This window comes from Diplotaxodon limnothrissa, linkage group LG18 (genome assembly GCF_057381915.1).
Source record: "Diplotaxodon limnothrissa isolate DT_005_m linkage group LG18, D_limnothrissa_male_GT1.1, whole genome shotgun sequence".
NCBI classification, from domain to species: Eukaryota; Metazoa; Chordata; class Actinopteri; order Cichliformes; family Cichlidae; genus Diplotaxodon; species Diplotaxodon limnothrissa.
The window spans coordinates 3,700,159-3,715,579 of record NC_140613.1 but is presented as its reverse complement, the minus strand read 5'-3'; the positions used below and the strand labels follow the sequence as shown (position 1 = coordinate 3,715,579).

The 15,421-nt window shown below is 40.5% G+C and overlaps 1 protein-coding gene across 1 annotated transcript in view; it reads right to left on the bottom strand.

Annotated features, from left to right (window-relative positions):
- The window catches only part of myo10 (myosin X), a 128,349-nt gene that overhangs the window by 32,983 nt on the left and 79,945 nt on the right, over nucleotides 1-15,421 (bottom strand). Inside the window, exons 5-18 of the mRNA XM_085378810.1 lie at nucleotides 10,991-11,125; nucleotides 10,766-10,890; nucleotides 10,271-10,284; nucleotides 9,891-9,975; nucleotides 9,613-9,716; nucleotides 9,006-9,135; nucleotides 8,305-8,423; nucleotides 6,843-6,989; nucleotides 6,389-6,489; nucleotides 4,780-4,846; nucleotides 4,326-4,418; nucleotides 3,374-3,442; nucleotides 3,111-3,193; nucleotides 665-773 (exon numbers count right to left, since the gene is read on the bottom strand). Coding sequence (XP_085234936.1) covers nucleotides 665-773; nucleotides 3,111-3,193; nucleotides 3,374-3,442; nucleotides 4,326-4,418; nucleotides 4,780-4,846; nucleotides 6,389-6,489; nucleotides 6,843-6,989; nucleotides 8,305-8,423; nucleotides 9,006-9,135; nucleotides 9,613-9,716; nucleotides 9,891-9,975; nucleotides 10,271-10,284; nucleotides 10,766-10,890; nucleotides 10,991-11,125 — 1,381 coding nt within the window. The remainder of the gene's footprint in view (nucleotides 1-664; nucleotides 774-3,110; nucleotides 3,194-3,373; nucleotides 3,443-4,325; nucleotides 4,419-4,779; nucleotides 4,847-6,388; nucleotides 6,490-6,842; nucleotides 6,990-8,304; nucleotides 8,424-9,005; nucleotides 9,136-9,612; nucleotides 9,717-9,890; nucleotides 9,976-10,270; nucleotides 10,285-10,765; nucleotides 10,891-10,990; nucleotides 11,126-15,421) is intronic.

The following is a 15,421-nucleotide window of genomic DNA, read 5'->3' as shown; positions in this document are numbered from 1 at the left end:
TCCTTATAGTATTATTACAACTTGTACAACATTGCTGCTACAACCACTGTTTCTGTTACTATGTCAGCTCAAACTCTTATTGCTGTAATAACCACAGACTGCAATTTCCTGGTCTGTAAAGAGAAGCCTATGAGAAAGTACCTCAAACATGTATTCTTTCTAATGGCCAGCAGGGGGAGACTCCTTGGCTGCAAAATAAATCTTTGTATAGGATTCTATGCAAAAATGACCCTACTTTTAAATTGATTTATTATCATAGCGTCTCCTTCTTTTAATTACTGTCACAACCATTATTTCTCCAAGTCACATGTTTTTGCTTTATCTGGAAAAACTACTTTACTCAAGCACTCTCTATTACTTTCAAAGTAGTCGCTGCTGCTACCACAACAACTGCACATTATTTAATAGGTATTAGTTAACAAATGTTTCTGCTGTTGCTCCTAATGCAATTCTTCCTATTATCACTCTTTCTTTTACTGCCTCTCTTACTAAGATTTGTGCCCCTGTAGCAAAACTCCCACTGCTGCTAATAAATAGCTTTTGGTGGTTTCTACACACCTGTGCAACTTTCCCAAAAACAGATCAATCAGCTGCAGCATTCAGCACTGCTAGAGAACAATTCAGGAAGACTTTAAAGTAAACACACTTTTTATTTGCGACTTACCTTAAACTGGGTGCTGACTGTGGGCCGTCTGTGTTTGATGCTGCTCTTCAGAGTGTCCTGTTTGTTCCGGCTCAGGACGTGTTCAAACAGATCGTAGACAAAGTCCAACCTGACAAATAGAAGCAAATAGTGTGATGTGGAATTTGCAGTGCAAATGCAAAAATGAAATAAACTGACAATAGTGTTGTTATGTAAAAGTCTAATTTAATACTATTGATGACCCTCTTTATGTGGGACTGAATAGCATTTTTATAGCTTCGCCTCCGTCCCACATTTTAAGTGGTTCTGCAGAACAAGTGCTTTTCTAAAGTTTAGCTTTTTCCCAGTATATATGAAAGGAAGGGTTTTTATTCAGGAAGGTCAGCCTGTCTGATGCGATACACATCAGGGACAAAAACAAATCACAAAAAGTCTCTAGCTTTACAGATTTTGTTGAATGTGATGGGAAATGAAGCCGCTGTTTATTCTGAGAAATAAAGTTTTTGCCTTTTTTGCTAGAGTTATTTTTCAATTTCACACAGGGGGAAATATGATATCTGCTAAACGTGTCAGATGTGGCTCAGAAATGTCATTTAATCTCTAAATACAGAAGCTGATATAACAGTGAAATAAACTCAGACATTCAGTCTCTGCATTGTTGACATGTCTCACTTTCTCCCACACAAACGGTGTTTGCCCCACATTTAGCTGGCTGGGATCTGGTCACCCTAGTTAATCAGAATCAGAATCAGAATACTTTATTGATCCCTGGGGGAAATTATTTTTTGTTACAGTGCTCCATTTTAAACCAACATTAAGACAAGACAGACAATACGCTAACTAAGAATAGTACAATATATACATATATATACATACATACATACATAAGTCACTTATAAATAAATATTTGGAAAAGAAACATGTGTAGTTGTAGCAGCAAACAGTGTGTTAAGTGGATGCGTTGTACAGGGAGATGGCCACAGGCAGGAATGATTTCCTGTGTCGTTCAGTGGTGCTTTTCGGTAATCTCAGTCTCTCACTGAACGAGCTCCTGTGACTGACCAACATGTCATGGAGTGGGTGGGAGGTGTTATCCAACATTGTCTTTATCTTGGACAGCATCCGCCTCTCCGACACCACCTTGAGGGAGTCCAGCTCCATCCCCACAACATTGCTGGCCTTACGGATCAGTTTATTAAGTCTGTTGGCATCTGCGACCCTCAGCCTGCTCCCCCAGCATGCAACAGCATAGAGGATCGCACTGGCCACCACAGACTCATAGAAAATCCTCAGCATTTTCTGGCAGATGTTGAAGGACCTCAGTCGCCTCAAAAAATAATACTAAAAAATAATACTTACAGTGCCAGCCCCAACAAAGTGAAGGTTAAATAAAAGTCAGTTCTGATCAATCAATTTGAAAAATCACATTTTTGTCCAATTTCTAGTTTTCAGTTTTTGATTATTGGTGTGAAAAAAAAATTTAACTGAAGGAAACGAGAGAGGCCACTTAGGCTACGTTCACACTGCAGGCGAAAGCGCATCAAATCCGATTTTTTGACCCTATGCGACCCATATCCGATCATGCTATGACAGTGTGAACGGCGCAAATCCGATATTTTCAAATCCGATCTGGGTCACTTTCGTATGTGGTACTGAATCCGATACATATCCGATGTTTTAGAAAGCGACTGCTGTTTGAACGGTCAAGTCGCATTAAATCCGCCTTTTACGTCACCGACACAAGACTGAAGCCAATTATCAGCGCCAGAGAAGCGCCCGAGAAGACATCGCGAACGCTTCCTGGCCATCCAGTGTAGATGTCAGTGAAACTGTTGGGAAGACAACGTGAACATTTTATTTGTACTGTATAATCTGCAGATTCTGACAGAAATCTACAGCTATCCTTTGAAGCACCGCTCCTCTCTTAAACGGCAATAAGGATCATTATTAGGTTATTTACATTATTATGTAAATAACAAAATAACTTAAAGCAAAAATTGGGAAACGTGAAGACCGAAGTCTTTATATTAAGGGCCATCAGTCAAACAATACTGTTGCTCTGGGTCTAAACAGAGCGCGTTGTGTGTGACATCTTCTTTTGCGCATGCGGGCCGCTTTGAGCGTTCACACTAGAGCGCGTTTGCTGTCGCATTTTATTTGTAGTGTGAACGAGCAGACAAAAAAATCGGATTTGATCAAAAAATCGGAATTGAGCATTAAGACCTGCAGTGTGAACGTAGCCATAGAGGCGCTGTGCAGCTTAAACCATTATTGAGCTTAGCTGTAGAAAGGTTAGGAAAATGCTTTTGAGTCTAAATTTTTGTGAAAACTTAAACAAATATGAGATCAGTATGCCCATTTCCTTTTGAAATATAATTTAATAATTTAATTTATTTTAATTTCATTTAAATAAATGTGTGGTCCAACAATAGAAACGCAAAAATGCAAAGCAGGGCCACACGCCTACCTGCTCTCCCTCAGCATGTTCAGGATGTCGTCTCTGAAGGTGTCTCTGTTCTTCTCCAGCATCCCCCTCACGTCATACACCACCTGTGCCAAGCCACCACAGTGCGTCAGAGAGAGGCTTTCACTGGAGCAAATAAAAAGCCGAATAGCACCTGGACACGTGATTTGCTTTGGGGCTTCACTTTAAATCAATCTGCTGCTCCATTAAAACCACAAAAACACAACAATAAAAACAGTAAACAGAAACAGATATTATGGTCTCACCTCTCCTGCATAGTGTTTGACTCCAAAGTAGTGCACAGCAACACGTGGCTTCACATAGAAAGGGTTTTTCTGCAGGAGAAAACATGCTTTATGGTATCTGAGGTCATACCTGCAGAAAACTGAGGGAAATATTTGTTCCTAATGCTAAAAATTACAAATCAAGTCCCACCGTTGCTGTTTGAGTCTCCACTTAACACTCTTCTCTCTGGTTTTAATATATCTAAGAGTCATTTACTGGCTCTGAATCCTCTATAACAAGGCTGTAAAGCTGCACTAAAAGCACAGCCAAGAAATTATTTAGCAACATTAAAAAAAGAGCTCCCACTCACTCAAAGTATTACTCCTCTTTACTACTTGCAATGACATCAATGTTAAGTCAAATCAAATCAAGCTGCTTGCTCCACAGCCAAACGCCAAGAAATGAGCAGCGCTGTTTGCTGGAAGCGATCGATATCCTCTCAGCAACATTAGACGTGAAGCTGCACCACAGCATGTAACGTGACACACTGTGAAGTTCCCAGTTTACCAGTTATTTATCAGATGGAAACGGAGAAAGTAGATGTGAAGTTGTGTGAAATTTGAGGCACTGATCGAAATTCATTTGAACATTATCGCAGAAGTCTGACGAATATTTAAAATTGGGTTTCACCCCACCATAAAGGAGTCTGTGTTTATTAATTAACTGTAGTGCCAACTAGGTATTAGTAGTATTAAAGTATTAAAGCATGCATTTAAAAAACTAAGATTCCTCACAAGTGAAAATGAAAACAGCAAACTTTTTAAGACTAAGGACAGGTGGGACCACTTTTATAGACCTTATATTTTTAAAGCAATGTAAAAAAAAAAAGAAAGAAAGAGGGAAGTAGATGCACGTGTGGGACTGAACTGTTTTCCAACAGTTAAAAGGAGAAGCTCCAGCTGCCAAAGTGAATCAAAGTCAAGCGCGACATACTGAGTGCTGGCTGTGGAGTTTCTCCAGCAAGGTGTCGTCTGTGGCTTTGGGGAAGTGACTCTCCTCATTCATCAGTGCCAGAAGACCCAGTTTCTATGGAAACACAGATTTAATTACTATCAGCAGTCATCACCATGATTTATATCATCATCATCATCTTAAATGTCTCTACACTCACCACCTTTGTGCTCTTTTTGTTCAAGTCTTGTCTACTCTGATCTCATCACTGCTTTTTTTCTTGCTTTTGTAAAATAGTATCAGTCTACCACTATTAATATAACCACCACGCAAGCAATATAACCGCTGTCTCAATGAGGTCAAACCAATAACTAATACTACCTGCAACTGCACTTTTTGGAAATATTTGTTTGCATGGATCGTAGAAACACTTCTTTTAATCACTGACACAACAGTATTCGACTGCCACTTCACAAATCTTGAATCATCTGCATACCTTCTCAATCAAATCCAAACATTCTCCATTATCCATCCAGTCGATGTCAACCCAAACCAGGCCTTCTCTGCAAGACGCAGCAGGAAAAACAAACAAAAGGATTTAGTAGAGCGAATTAATAACGGACACATTTAAAGGCAGGGATGAAAGTACATCTGGTTTTATGCGTCATTCTAGTCTTTGCCACCTGCACCAGCATGTTTTCATCCCTGACTTCTTCTCATAGAGATGCTATGCATTTATAGCACAAAGCACAGATTGGTGGTGATCAAACTTAGTGTTTTAGTTCATAAGACAAGATTTTTCTTTAGGACAAATCTTTGTTCTTTTTTAAAGGAGCATCACGGTTCACTGCTACTCTGGGTTACTCCCAATAAAACAAACCCTCAAGACAAACATGAACAGAGACAAACCATGGATAAATGGAGGTGCTGGGCGATTATGCTGATTTCCCTCAACCTATTGATCCCATCAACCTACTTTTCTTTAAAATGAGTGGATATGAAAACATTTTGTTCAGTATATGTAAATTATTTGGCAGCGTACAAACTGCAAAGATTTTCTGTGATAGCTTAGCTGATGCAAAGCACTGTTTAACCCAGCGTTAAGAACGAGCTTATGTCATATTAAAGGCCTATAAACTTTAATCTTATTTCACACATAACATGACTTCACAATTTCCTGATATTCAAAACATCTTTTGAAAAACATTAGCTAGCAACTAATAAAGAGTCATCAGCAACCAAAACAAATGCTATAAGAAATATATCTATTACCATCTCAACCAGCTATATAAAAAAAAAATACCTTCAGCATTTGTAACTGCTAGCTTACTTAATCCTACATATTCCCTTTTTAATTTTATTTTTTAATTATTAAACTTTCTTTGTGTAACACATTTAGTTTTGTTTGCTCTCCTAGCTTAGCAGAAAAAAGTAAAGTTAGCTTCACAATCAGAAAAAAAAAGCTTTATTGCACATACATCTCCCATGTTTGAATGACATTGCATTCAATGAACAAACTTCTAATATATTCTGAGATAGACCAGAATAAACAAAGCTCTGTGGAGATGTAGGCTAAACCATGTTTCTGTGGTAAGCATTTCCCCTACTAGCTTCCATTAAGTTTTCAGCATGAGATAATGATTCAGTTCCATTTTTGTGGGTTTATAATAGTAACAAATACTTGGCTGAAAGTGGCAGCGTTTCACAATTAGCAAAAACGACATTAATAATATGTGGATTCTTTTCTTTTCACCAATTTTCATTTAAGACTTCCTTGCATGCACCTCCTGCTGTAACACTAACTAAATAAAATCTTTAGGAGTACCTTCTACTTTTCTGGTCTCAAAATCTGTTCTGTAATATGTGTCGATCTTTTGTTTAATTTGATAATGTTAAAATAAAGTCTAAAATATTAATGTGATACATTAATATTAATTAATGTATGAAAAGGTAACATAACTATCAAAGAGTTGACCTGGACGGCCTGAAAACTTTACAGTTGTCTTCTTTTGAAAGCAGCATTAACAAACAGCAAAGTAACACTAGATCACAGACTTTTGGTGCAAAACAAATCGATGCATCACGAACAAACAACCTCCACCTACTTATTGTATTCAAGTTGCTCCAGGGAGAAAATGTGCTTGTTAAAATATTCCTGAAGCTTCTCATTTGCATAGTTGATGTTGAACTGCTCAAAGCGGTTGACCTGTGGGAAAATCAGGCGGTTATCAGACACAGAAAACAAAGACGAAGACTTAATGAACTGGAAAACGAGGAATCCCTGAGGGTTATTTACTGATTTCTTGATTAAAAACAAAGTATGATTAAAATTCTTGGGGAGGGGAAAGTTTATTCGAATGTGCTTGAACAAGCGATTGAAATTTAATTGAACTCAGTTACATTTAATAAACGTATTTGTCCCAGAGGGAATATTACATTCTCATGTCACAGTGGACTCACAGCCTGCTCACCCGTGGGTCTTTCCTGAGTTAACCCTTTGGACCACATAATACTTGGTCATTATATTGACATTTTAAGGGGGAATTTTACTAAACATACCTCAAAGTTCTCAAATCCAAAGATGTCCAGGATGCTGACTGACTTGAAGTCTTCTTTGCCCTTGATGCGGGTGTTGAGTTTGCGAATGATCCAGTTGAAACACTGAGAATAAAGTGCCATGGCCATGGAGTCTCGAGAGTCCACGGCCTGCAGAGGAGCAGGACAAACACAGTTGGTGTTCAGCTAAAGTCTTTAATTAGTGGCTTATTGGAAGGTCATGAATGAATAAACTGACACTACCTGGAAAATTAACATCATCCTCATTTTCTGACTCTTATTCTAATTTCTTATTAATTCACTTAATATTTTTACTATAAACACTGCCACAACTCCTCAATTAATCAATATGTTAAGTGACAGAAATTTATCTTCATGAAAAGTAAGAATAATCCATTATGCTAAATATTTTCTTGGTTTCCTGTTTAGATGATTGAAGCGATCATTTTTAGATTCTGTCATTAGCAACACAGACAAGAAACTGGGTAAAGAGAAAAAAACGTTTTTTTATATGTAAAGAAAAATGTAAGACGGCCAGTTAAACTGTGGAGGTAACCATAACCAGTAGGATACACAGTCCCCATCCTCCATGTTAACATGTTCAGAGAAACATAAGAGCAACTGGACTCTCAGGTCCCGGTAACATTTACTTTACCTCCATTGATGAATTAGTGAAAAAAAGGCACAAACAACCTGCTTTTGACTCAAGCGCAGCCCCCTACAGACTGATGAACTGAAGAAATAAGTTCAGCCCCCCAAAGGCCTCATTCATCACAAAGCAATAACAGCAGAGAATAGCCGGAAAGCTCGAACACTGTTTGGGTTTTGGGTGTGTTTTGTTTTGCCTTCACTTTAAACAGCCGGAACCTGCTTCAGGCTAAAATTAGTGAAGAATTGTTCTCTGTGAGGTTGAAGGTTTAAATGTGGAGATGCATTATGGGATGGATGCAGTAGATAGTATGACTACTCACGATGTGAAAGTCAGGATATTTTTTTTTAATCTCTGTTGCACATATTTATCTGTGTTTATAATATGTAGATTTTCCACCTGATTCCATGAATATTATTAAGCTCTTTCAACCAATAAGAACTGGTCCTACTGCATTTGTCACCAAAGAACAGCAAAGCCAGTTTTTCCTGAACAAACATTCGAACTAAACTTCTTCTTGACAAATACTGTTAATGGTTAATTAATGATGTTAATTAATGATGTCATTTTCCTTGAGTCAAGCGTTAGGTTTTTCCTTCCATCTCATATTTATCACCTTCACTGCTAACTCTGCTTTGTATCAGTGTACTCATGGCTGTGGCAAGGTGTTGAGATTCAGTTTGATTTGGCCTCACATGCATTAGAGGCCCAACAAGGAAGGACCATTATAATCAAAACATGGCTGTTATTTTTTATCTGTAGCCATTTTTATTTGGTGGGATGGCTTTGATCTGGGATGTTTAAAGTACAACTGACCTGTTCCACAGTTAGTGGTGTGGAGATCTCCTCGCCCCTGAGGATCATGGACCGGTGCGTCAGGACCTCGGCAACCTGATCCGAGTTCAGCCCCAAGAGTTCAGATGTCCAGCTGAGTGCTGCCAACAAATGAAACACACCGTTAACGACTTTGGACGTAAAATGTCATTTTAAGTGGAGGAAACCACGAAACCAGACATCGTGTTTATTTAACTGGTCCTCATTCACACCATGATCACTGTCGTCAGCATCCTTTCCATTTGGCTTTTGACCTTGAAATGCATTAGCCTTTAATCAACCCAAAGGTGAAGTCACAGTGAAAGCAGATGAAAGTTTAAAACAGTCAGAAATTAAAGTTTTAACATGCTGAGACAATGTTAATAACGGCTTAGATCCTGGGTTTGTTTGTGCCCTGAAGTCTGAATATTTTACTCTGAATGAAAAGTTTTCAAGGAAAGTGAAACCAAACTAATGACAAGCTGTGGAAGTATTTAGTTCTAATCTTCCCAAATAAACACTTTAAACATTTTGTTTGTGAGTAAAAAAAAAAGTTCTTTGTTTCAGACGTGATTAAGTTTAATCATGAGAACTACTTTGTTGACAACAGTGCCAGACTTATGTGTTTGTAGGACCATAATTAGCTCGCCAAAGTTCATTGTAACCATATGAAGAAAAATGTGTGGAGGGGAAGGGTAAACTACCTGATTTGGAGGAAATCTGAGCCCCTCCGGCCGTCACGAACTCAATGTTTCCTGTGTGGAGGATCCCAGCCAGGAGGCGCAGGATCTCGTTGATGTTCTCCTCTGTAAATTGCATCGTTCGCATGGCGTTCTGGGAACCGCAAACACACAAGGAGAAAAGAACGGATGAAAACCTCAGGTCGCCTCTGGTGGCCTCATGTTTAAATTCTCACCAGCTGATTTTATTTCTTTTGGGTGGAAGTTGCTGTTAGAAACAATCCGTCCTGAGAAGCTGTAAAGACTTTAGGGCGTTCTTTGAGGTTTGGACTGATTTAAAGCCATAAGTCTGATGCTTTGGTTTGGCAGCAGTGATTTCAGCTTTCAGTCACCAGGATCAAAAGTTTCTTACTCTGACTTGTGATTATGAATCATGAGTAGCATACAGAAATATCATTTATGTCAAACTATGAGGGAAAAGGAAAAGTATGTGCAGTCTGTGCATTCTAAGTTTTTGCCACATTTTAAATTTGACCAAAACCAAATGTTTTGGAACACAGCACACACAGTAAAGTGCAAATAACTGTTACTTTTAGCCTTAAATCAGTAAATGCAACATAACCACGCGCACCAGAACATCCTGAAAAGTGCCCTTGTCGTTGATTGTTTTGTCATCCTGGCAGCTGGACTGTCTCAGGTAGTGATAGCTGTCAGGATGGGTCAACCCGAACGCCTCTGCAGACACACAGAAACACACTAATTACAACATCTATGACACATTTGAACCACGTTAGCTTTCTGCTCTTTCTGTGCCTGAAGTCTGTTTGCACTGACTCATAACTTCATCTGTGTTAACCTTCCTACTTAAATGCTTATTAAATTAAACGATGGTGTTTTCCCATCATTCACCTCTCTGCTGGTTGTTGGTTCCTGCTAATATGGCGTAGAAAATGTGGTAGTTTCTCTCCCCTGGGTTCTGCCTGACCACTCGGTTCTGCAGAGGAAGAGGAGAGTTAATATACATCTTCACATCAAAACTAATGCTAATTTTCACATTTGACCAAACACACAGAACAGCAGCCTTAGTTAGTTTAAACTTCTAAAACTGAACCCAAAGATGGTGTGCTTTTACAACAAGATAACAAAAACTCCATGGAGCTGCTTGCACCTCCCTTCTTTACAAACATATTTCACAAAGTGAAAATGTGAAGTGAAAACCAGCAGCCTCCAGCACTCCTGATTCAACCCTAATCACAGATTTGGTGGGAGGAAGGAAGAAGAACACTCACCTTTTCTAAGAGGTCTGCAGCCACAAAAGTGTCAAGGAACAAAACAGTCAAAAAAAGCCTGCACGCACAAAACTGCTAACAGAATTCTGCAGAAATGTTCAAATAGGACAACTTAAGCAAAGACCAGCATTAAAATGTATTAAAATTTCAATTCTGTGTTTACCAGTTGCATGAATTGTAGCTGGACTTTAAAATAAACTTTCAAAACACATGTGAACACATAAACACATAAATAAAGATGAAGGAATAACATCATCAAAAAAACAGTCAAATCAGTTTTATTTTAATGTTACAATCCTCGTGCTCCTAATGAAGGATTTGTGCTAATAAATGAACAGGAAGCTGTGGCTCTCTCTTGCTTGCTGTATTTTTACCCTTGACAGCAATTTTGCTAACCCCTTACAGCATGGCCTCCTTTAATGCTAAGCCTGCGCAGGAAATGAGCAGGGAAAGGAAGCGTAGGCCACTTAACATCAAGTTGGTTTTAAAGGATACAGTCGACAATTTTGCCTCCCTGGATGTTGCCTTTCTGGCTGACATGCAGCTGGACGAACTTCCCAAATCGGCTGGAGTTGTTGTTGTACACAGTCTTGGCGTTCCCAAAGGCCTCCATGATGGGACTTTAGAGTGAAGAAAGGACGTGATCATTAACCAGGAAAGCAATTGAGCGATTACCCCATAGCACTATGGAGTTAATTTGTAATGATAGGTGTAATTTACCTGCTCTCCAGCAGTGCCTCCTCCACATGTGATGTCTTGTCTCGGGATGATACTTCCAGCGAGTGTTGGCTCATTGCTGACAGGAACTTCAGGATCAGTTTGGTGCTTTCTGTTTTACCAGCGCCGCTCTCTCCACTGAGGGAAAGGAAATAAAAATAAACACAATCATGAAGATGCCTCAGAAATTAAGCAGTGATGTCATAAGAAGATTCATTTAATGGATTTCTTTAGCAGGTTTCAAATCACACTTATAGTTTTGGTTATATGTTAAATTTAATATTAGCGGTCTGGAGTGTGGAGCCTTCCTGCTGCTGCGGAGTCGGGGCGGTCTGCCTCCCCCCACCGCAGGGAAAAGGGAAACACCACCTGGGTCTGGGTGCAGTTCCCCCCTCCAGGGGCGGGGGCACCTAGACCCGGTTTGTAGAGTACGCTTGGGGAGTGTGATCGTGTGTACAACGTCTCTTTATGTCTGTCTCCACGTTGGTTGAGTGTGGAGTGAGTGCATATGAGAGCATGAGGGTGGGAATGGATGTTTGTATCTGTGTGTGCCTGTATGTCTGTGTCTATATGTCAGGTTGGGTGTCAGGCGCCACCTCTCTGAGGACATCTCAGGCCCTCCAAGGTTTGGAGGCCTATCTCCCCCTACCACCACTTCCCCTGCCAGTGGCGGACTCCCTCAGACATCGGTGCGTTGGTGGTTCTTTGTGTCCGGGGATGGGCGTCCAGGTACACACCGGCTCACTCCTTGGCGGCCGCTTATCGGGGCCTGGAGCCTGGGGCTCGCTCGGGCCACTTCGGAGGTGGGGTGCCCCCGGCCTCTCGGCCTGGGGCTCGGTCACTCAGGCGCAGCTGGCTGCCGGCGGAGCTCACGGGCGCGTCACTGCAACTCCCCCTGGCTTCTGCTCCGCGGCTGCTGAGTGAGCCCTCATCTGGGACTCTCCTCAGCTCTTTCCGGGACAGTGGTGCGGCTGCCCCTCTGTTGGTCTTCCTTGGTCTCTTGTGTTCTGGGGGCCTCTGGATGTCTGGAGTTTTGATCTCCTCCACACCTGCTTCATGCCCTGGAGGACGGGGCTGTGGCCCCCCCACACCCTCTAGCAGATCATTACATGAAGGAACCTTTTAAAAACAAGCGCGTCCATGCTCACAGGTGTACACACGGGTGATCACACCCACAAACTACACCCTTTTTGGCTCCTACCTCAAAGCACACTGTGTTCTGTTGATCTTATGTGCTGCACAATAATGTTTAACATTTAGTATTTACTGTCATATTCCCATATATCATTGTGATGTTGTTTATTCTATTACTCTTGTTCTCTTCTGCTTGCTTTCTTTTTTCTTTCTCAGCAGGTGATCCAGGTGATTGATATATGCATTTTTTTTTCTATGCCCGTTCTGTTGGTTTTTGTCTTTTGCCCTTCTCCCCCGTCCCTCTTCTCAGCTGTTTCTCTTTCCCTCTTTCTTTCTCCCTTTCTTTCCCCCAGTCAAGTCTGTCCCGTATTCAGTAAGTGAAAATAAAATAAACAATAAAAGGTGAATCAAATGGACCATTACGGCAAGGCTGGGATGGTTAGTTTGGTAAAGTAAATCCGTTGGGCATCTTTCTTTGCCTTTAGACAACAATTCTGATGGCAAAAGAGCCAAACGGGACAGGCAAAAAAAAAAAAAAAAAAAAAAAAAGAAAAAAATTTAATATTAGCGTTCCACACACAGCTCATGGCATCGAGATGTTCTGGGGAAATATTCAAAACCCAACCACTAGATGGCGCACTGGGCACTGCTAACTGACTTAGGATCCCTGGCTCTTATATTGAAACCGGTCAATGAATCAAATCACAGTGAAAGTCAATATCATAAAAATAAGAAGTGACATAAAGCCACGGGAGGCATGAAGCATGATGGGATGAAAAACCTGATTCATGTGGGAAACAAAACAGCAAAAATGAGTAACTAATGAGTAACTCCTTTTGCTTTTTCTAGCCCCACATTTTTATTCATACACTCTACTAGAGCAGCTTTGGATGATTAACACAGAGCATCAAACAGAACAGGTGGGTTTGACCTCTCTGCTCAAAGACAGAACTGTGTGCTTCAGGCGACCAGATCAGGGAAATCTATTCTCACTGATCGGTGAGCACAGAGGGTCGACAAAACTGAAATGCAGCAAGCTCATGCCCTGTAAGGATACAGCAGCCACAATGAAGCACACAATTGAATGACCATTGCAACAATGATTAAGTTTTATTCTATAAATAGAGAAAAAGCATCATTTAGTCATGGATAGTCATTCAACAGCTACAGTCCTTTATAATAACCCCACTTTATTCTACAGGCAGGGGCTGTGTGTATATGGGGCAGCAAACTCCACACACTCAGAGCCAACGCTTACAACAGCCACTCTCCACGCGCTGTGCTGATGACTGTGATTTTTGCAAGTCAAACCACCTGACAAGCTTCATCTGCCTGAACCACAATCACCACTTTCATCCCACTACAGACTTGGTATACACACACACACACACACACACACACACACACACACACACACACACGCACACACACACGGATTCTAGAAGTTTTCACTTGAATAACCTGGTGACATTTATCAGATGCCTGAGGTACATTAAACACAACACGACTGACAGAAATGGACAGAAAGGGGTGTAGAATCACCCAACATAATGTCCAGCTGCACCTCTACTGCTGTAATCGGTAACACAACTTTCTTGTCAAACACAGCAGGATACCCTCACGCACATCACAGTGACATTTAACGTGAACCTGGCAACCCACAGCCAAACAGTGTGAGGTTCAGGCGAGTCACGTTAATAATCAACCCTGAAAACCTAGACACCGAGAGCAACCCCCGACTGTTAGATTACTCTCCCCAAAAATGCATTATTCAACAGACACACTAAAGACCTGTAAGAAGTTACACTTAGTGGTCATAAGTACGACAACTACAGCAGTAACAGCTCCTCTGACCTTTTCTGGAAGCCTGGGAGAAAATAGGTTCGAAGGAAGCGTACCAGTGATACTGTCAGGAAACATCAGAGCGTGCTAAGTAGACTGAAAAGAAATCCATGCAAGTCAGAATCACCAGCAGAATATTTTATTAATCCCTGAGGAAATTATGTAGTTACAGTTGCTCCAACTTACAAAATATAACAAAATAGTTCTGATATATACAAATAGCTCAATTTATAAATATGCTACTGGTAGGTAAAAGACGGATGCAGCTTGCAAGTCTGTGAAATAAATGTAGAATTGACCTAAACCTGCACTTATAGAAATGACAAACGGGGGGCGACACCTCTGGATGCAAAAAGAAGTAAATGCATAGAAGTCTATGGAAAAATGACCCTCAGTTATTTACTGTGACCTCAGTAAACACTGATGAGTTTATGGGCTGGATCTGTGAATGACATATCAGGATAATTTGGATCATGATTTGCTCCCATCAGCATCCATGGGGATAATAAAGCAGCTGGCCAATCTTTTGACTGAAAAACTGACACTTTATAAGTAAGAAGTGTCCCTTTGTGATATCTGAATGTCAGCGAAGCTAAAATGGAAAAGCTCAGTTAGGGGCTTCAAAACTGTGGGATGGCACCGTGGCTACATCCATCTTTTATATACAGTCTATGGGTTGCTGGCATCTTTACTTTTAAATCAATATAAAGATATAGGCGAGAATACTTATCATTTTACTTAGTTTGGTGGGATGAGCTGGAGATCTGGGCTGAATAATTAAATCAGAATGTGATGAAACTTTTAAACTTTATTCAAAGAAAAATTAATCAAACCTTTTAAGCTGCCTTTAAAAAAAAAGATCTGATTTGACTGGTGACTCACGCAGTGTTTGCGTCCCACTGAACATGGAAATGAAAGCTCTGGCTTCCTCTCTGTTCATTTAGGCAGTAGATAGATGCCCAGAGGCATTTCCAAGATGACCCCTGAGTTACAAGATTGCTTCTAGATTTGAGTGAAAATAATGTGAAAACCATTATCTTCAACATATCTTCAATGTGTTTTTGTTGGGTGGGAGCCTTAATTAAATGTCTGCGGGCCGAAATTGCTATGTGACCTAACCCCCGAGGAGGAAGCACCACAGCACGCTTGTTTGCCTTTGTTATGAAATCCTGTTTACGACACCTCAAAACATCCTTTTTTTTTAAAATGAGAGTTTCTCTCACATCTGCAAACATTTGGTGACAGTAGATGGGACTTTATTTAGGAAGAAAACTCTTCATTTGGATAATGGCTGGGTGACTCCCCTCAGAGAGATCACAGTGTTTGACATGTGGTTTTTCCTGCTGGTAGCTCCTTCACCACTGAACAGACGTGTTTCTGTGTTCTGGTTTGTATGCAGGGAGGAGAAAAAAGCCTGAAAGAAACTAAGGATGGGACTAAAAACATCCATGGATATTT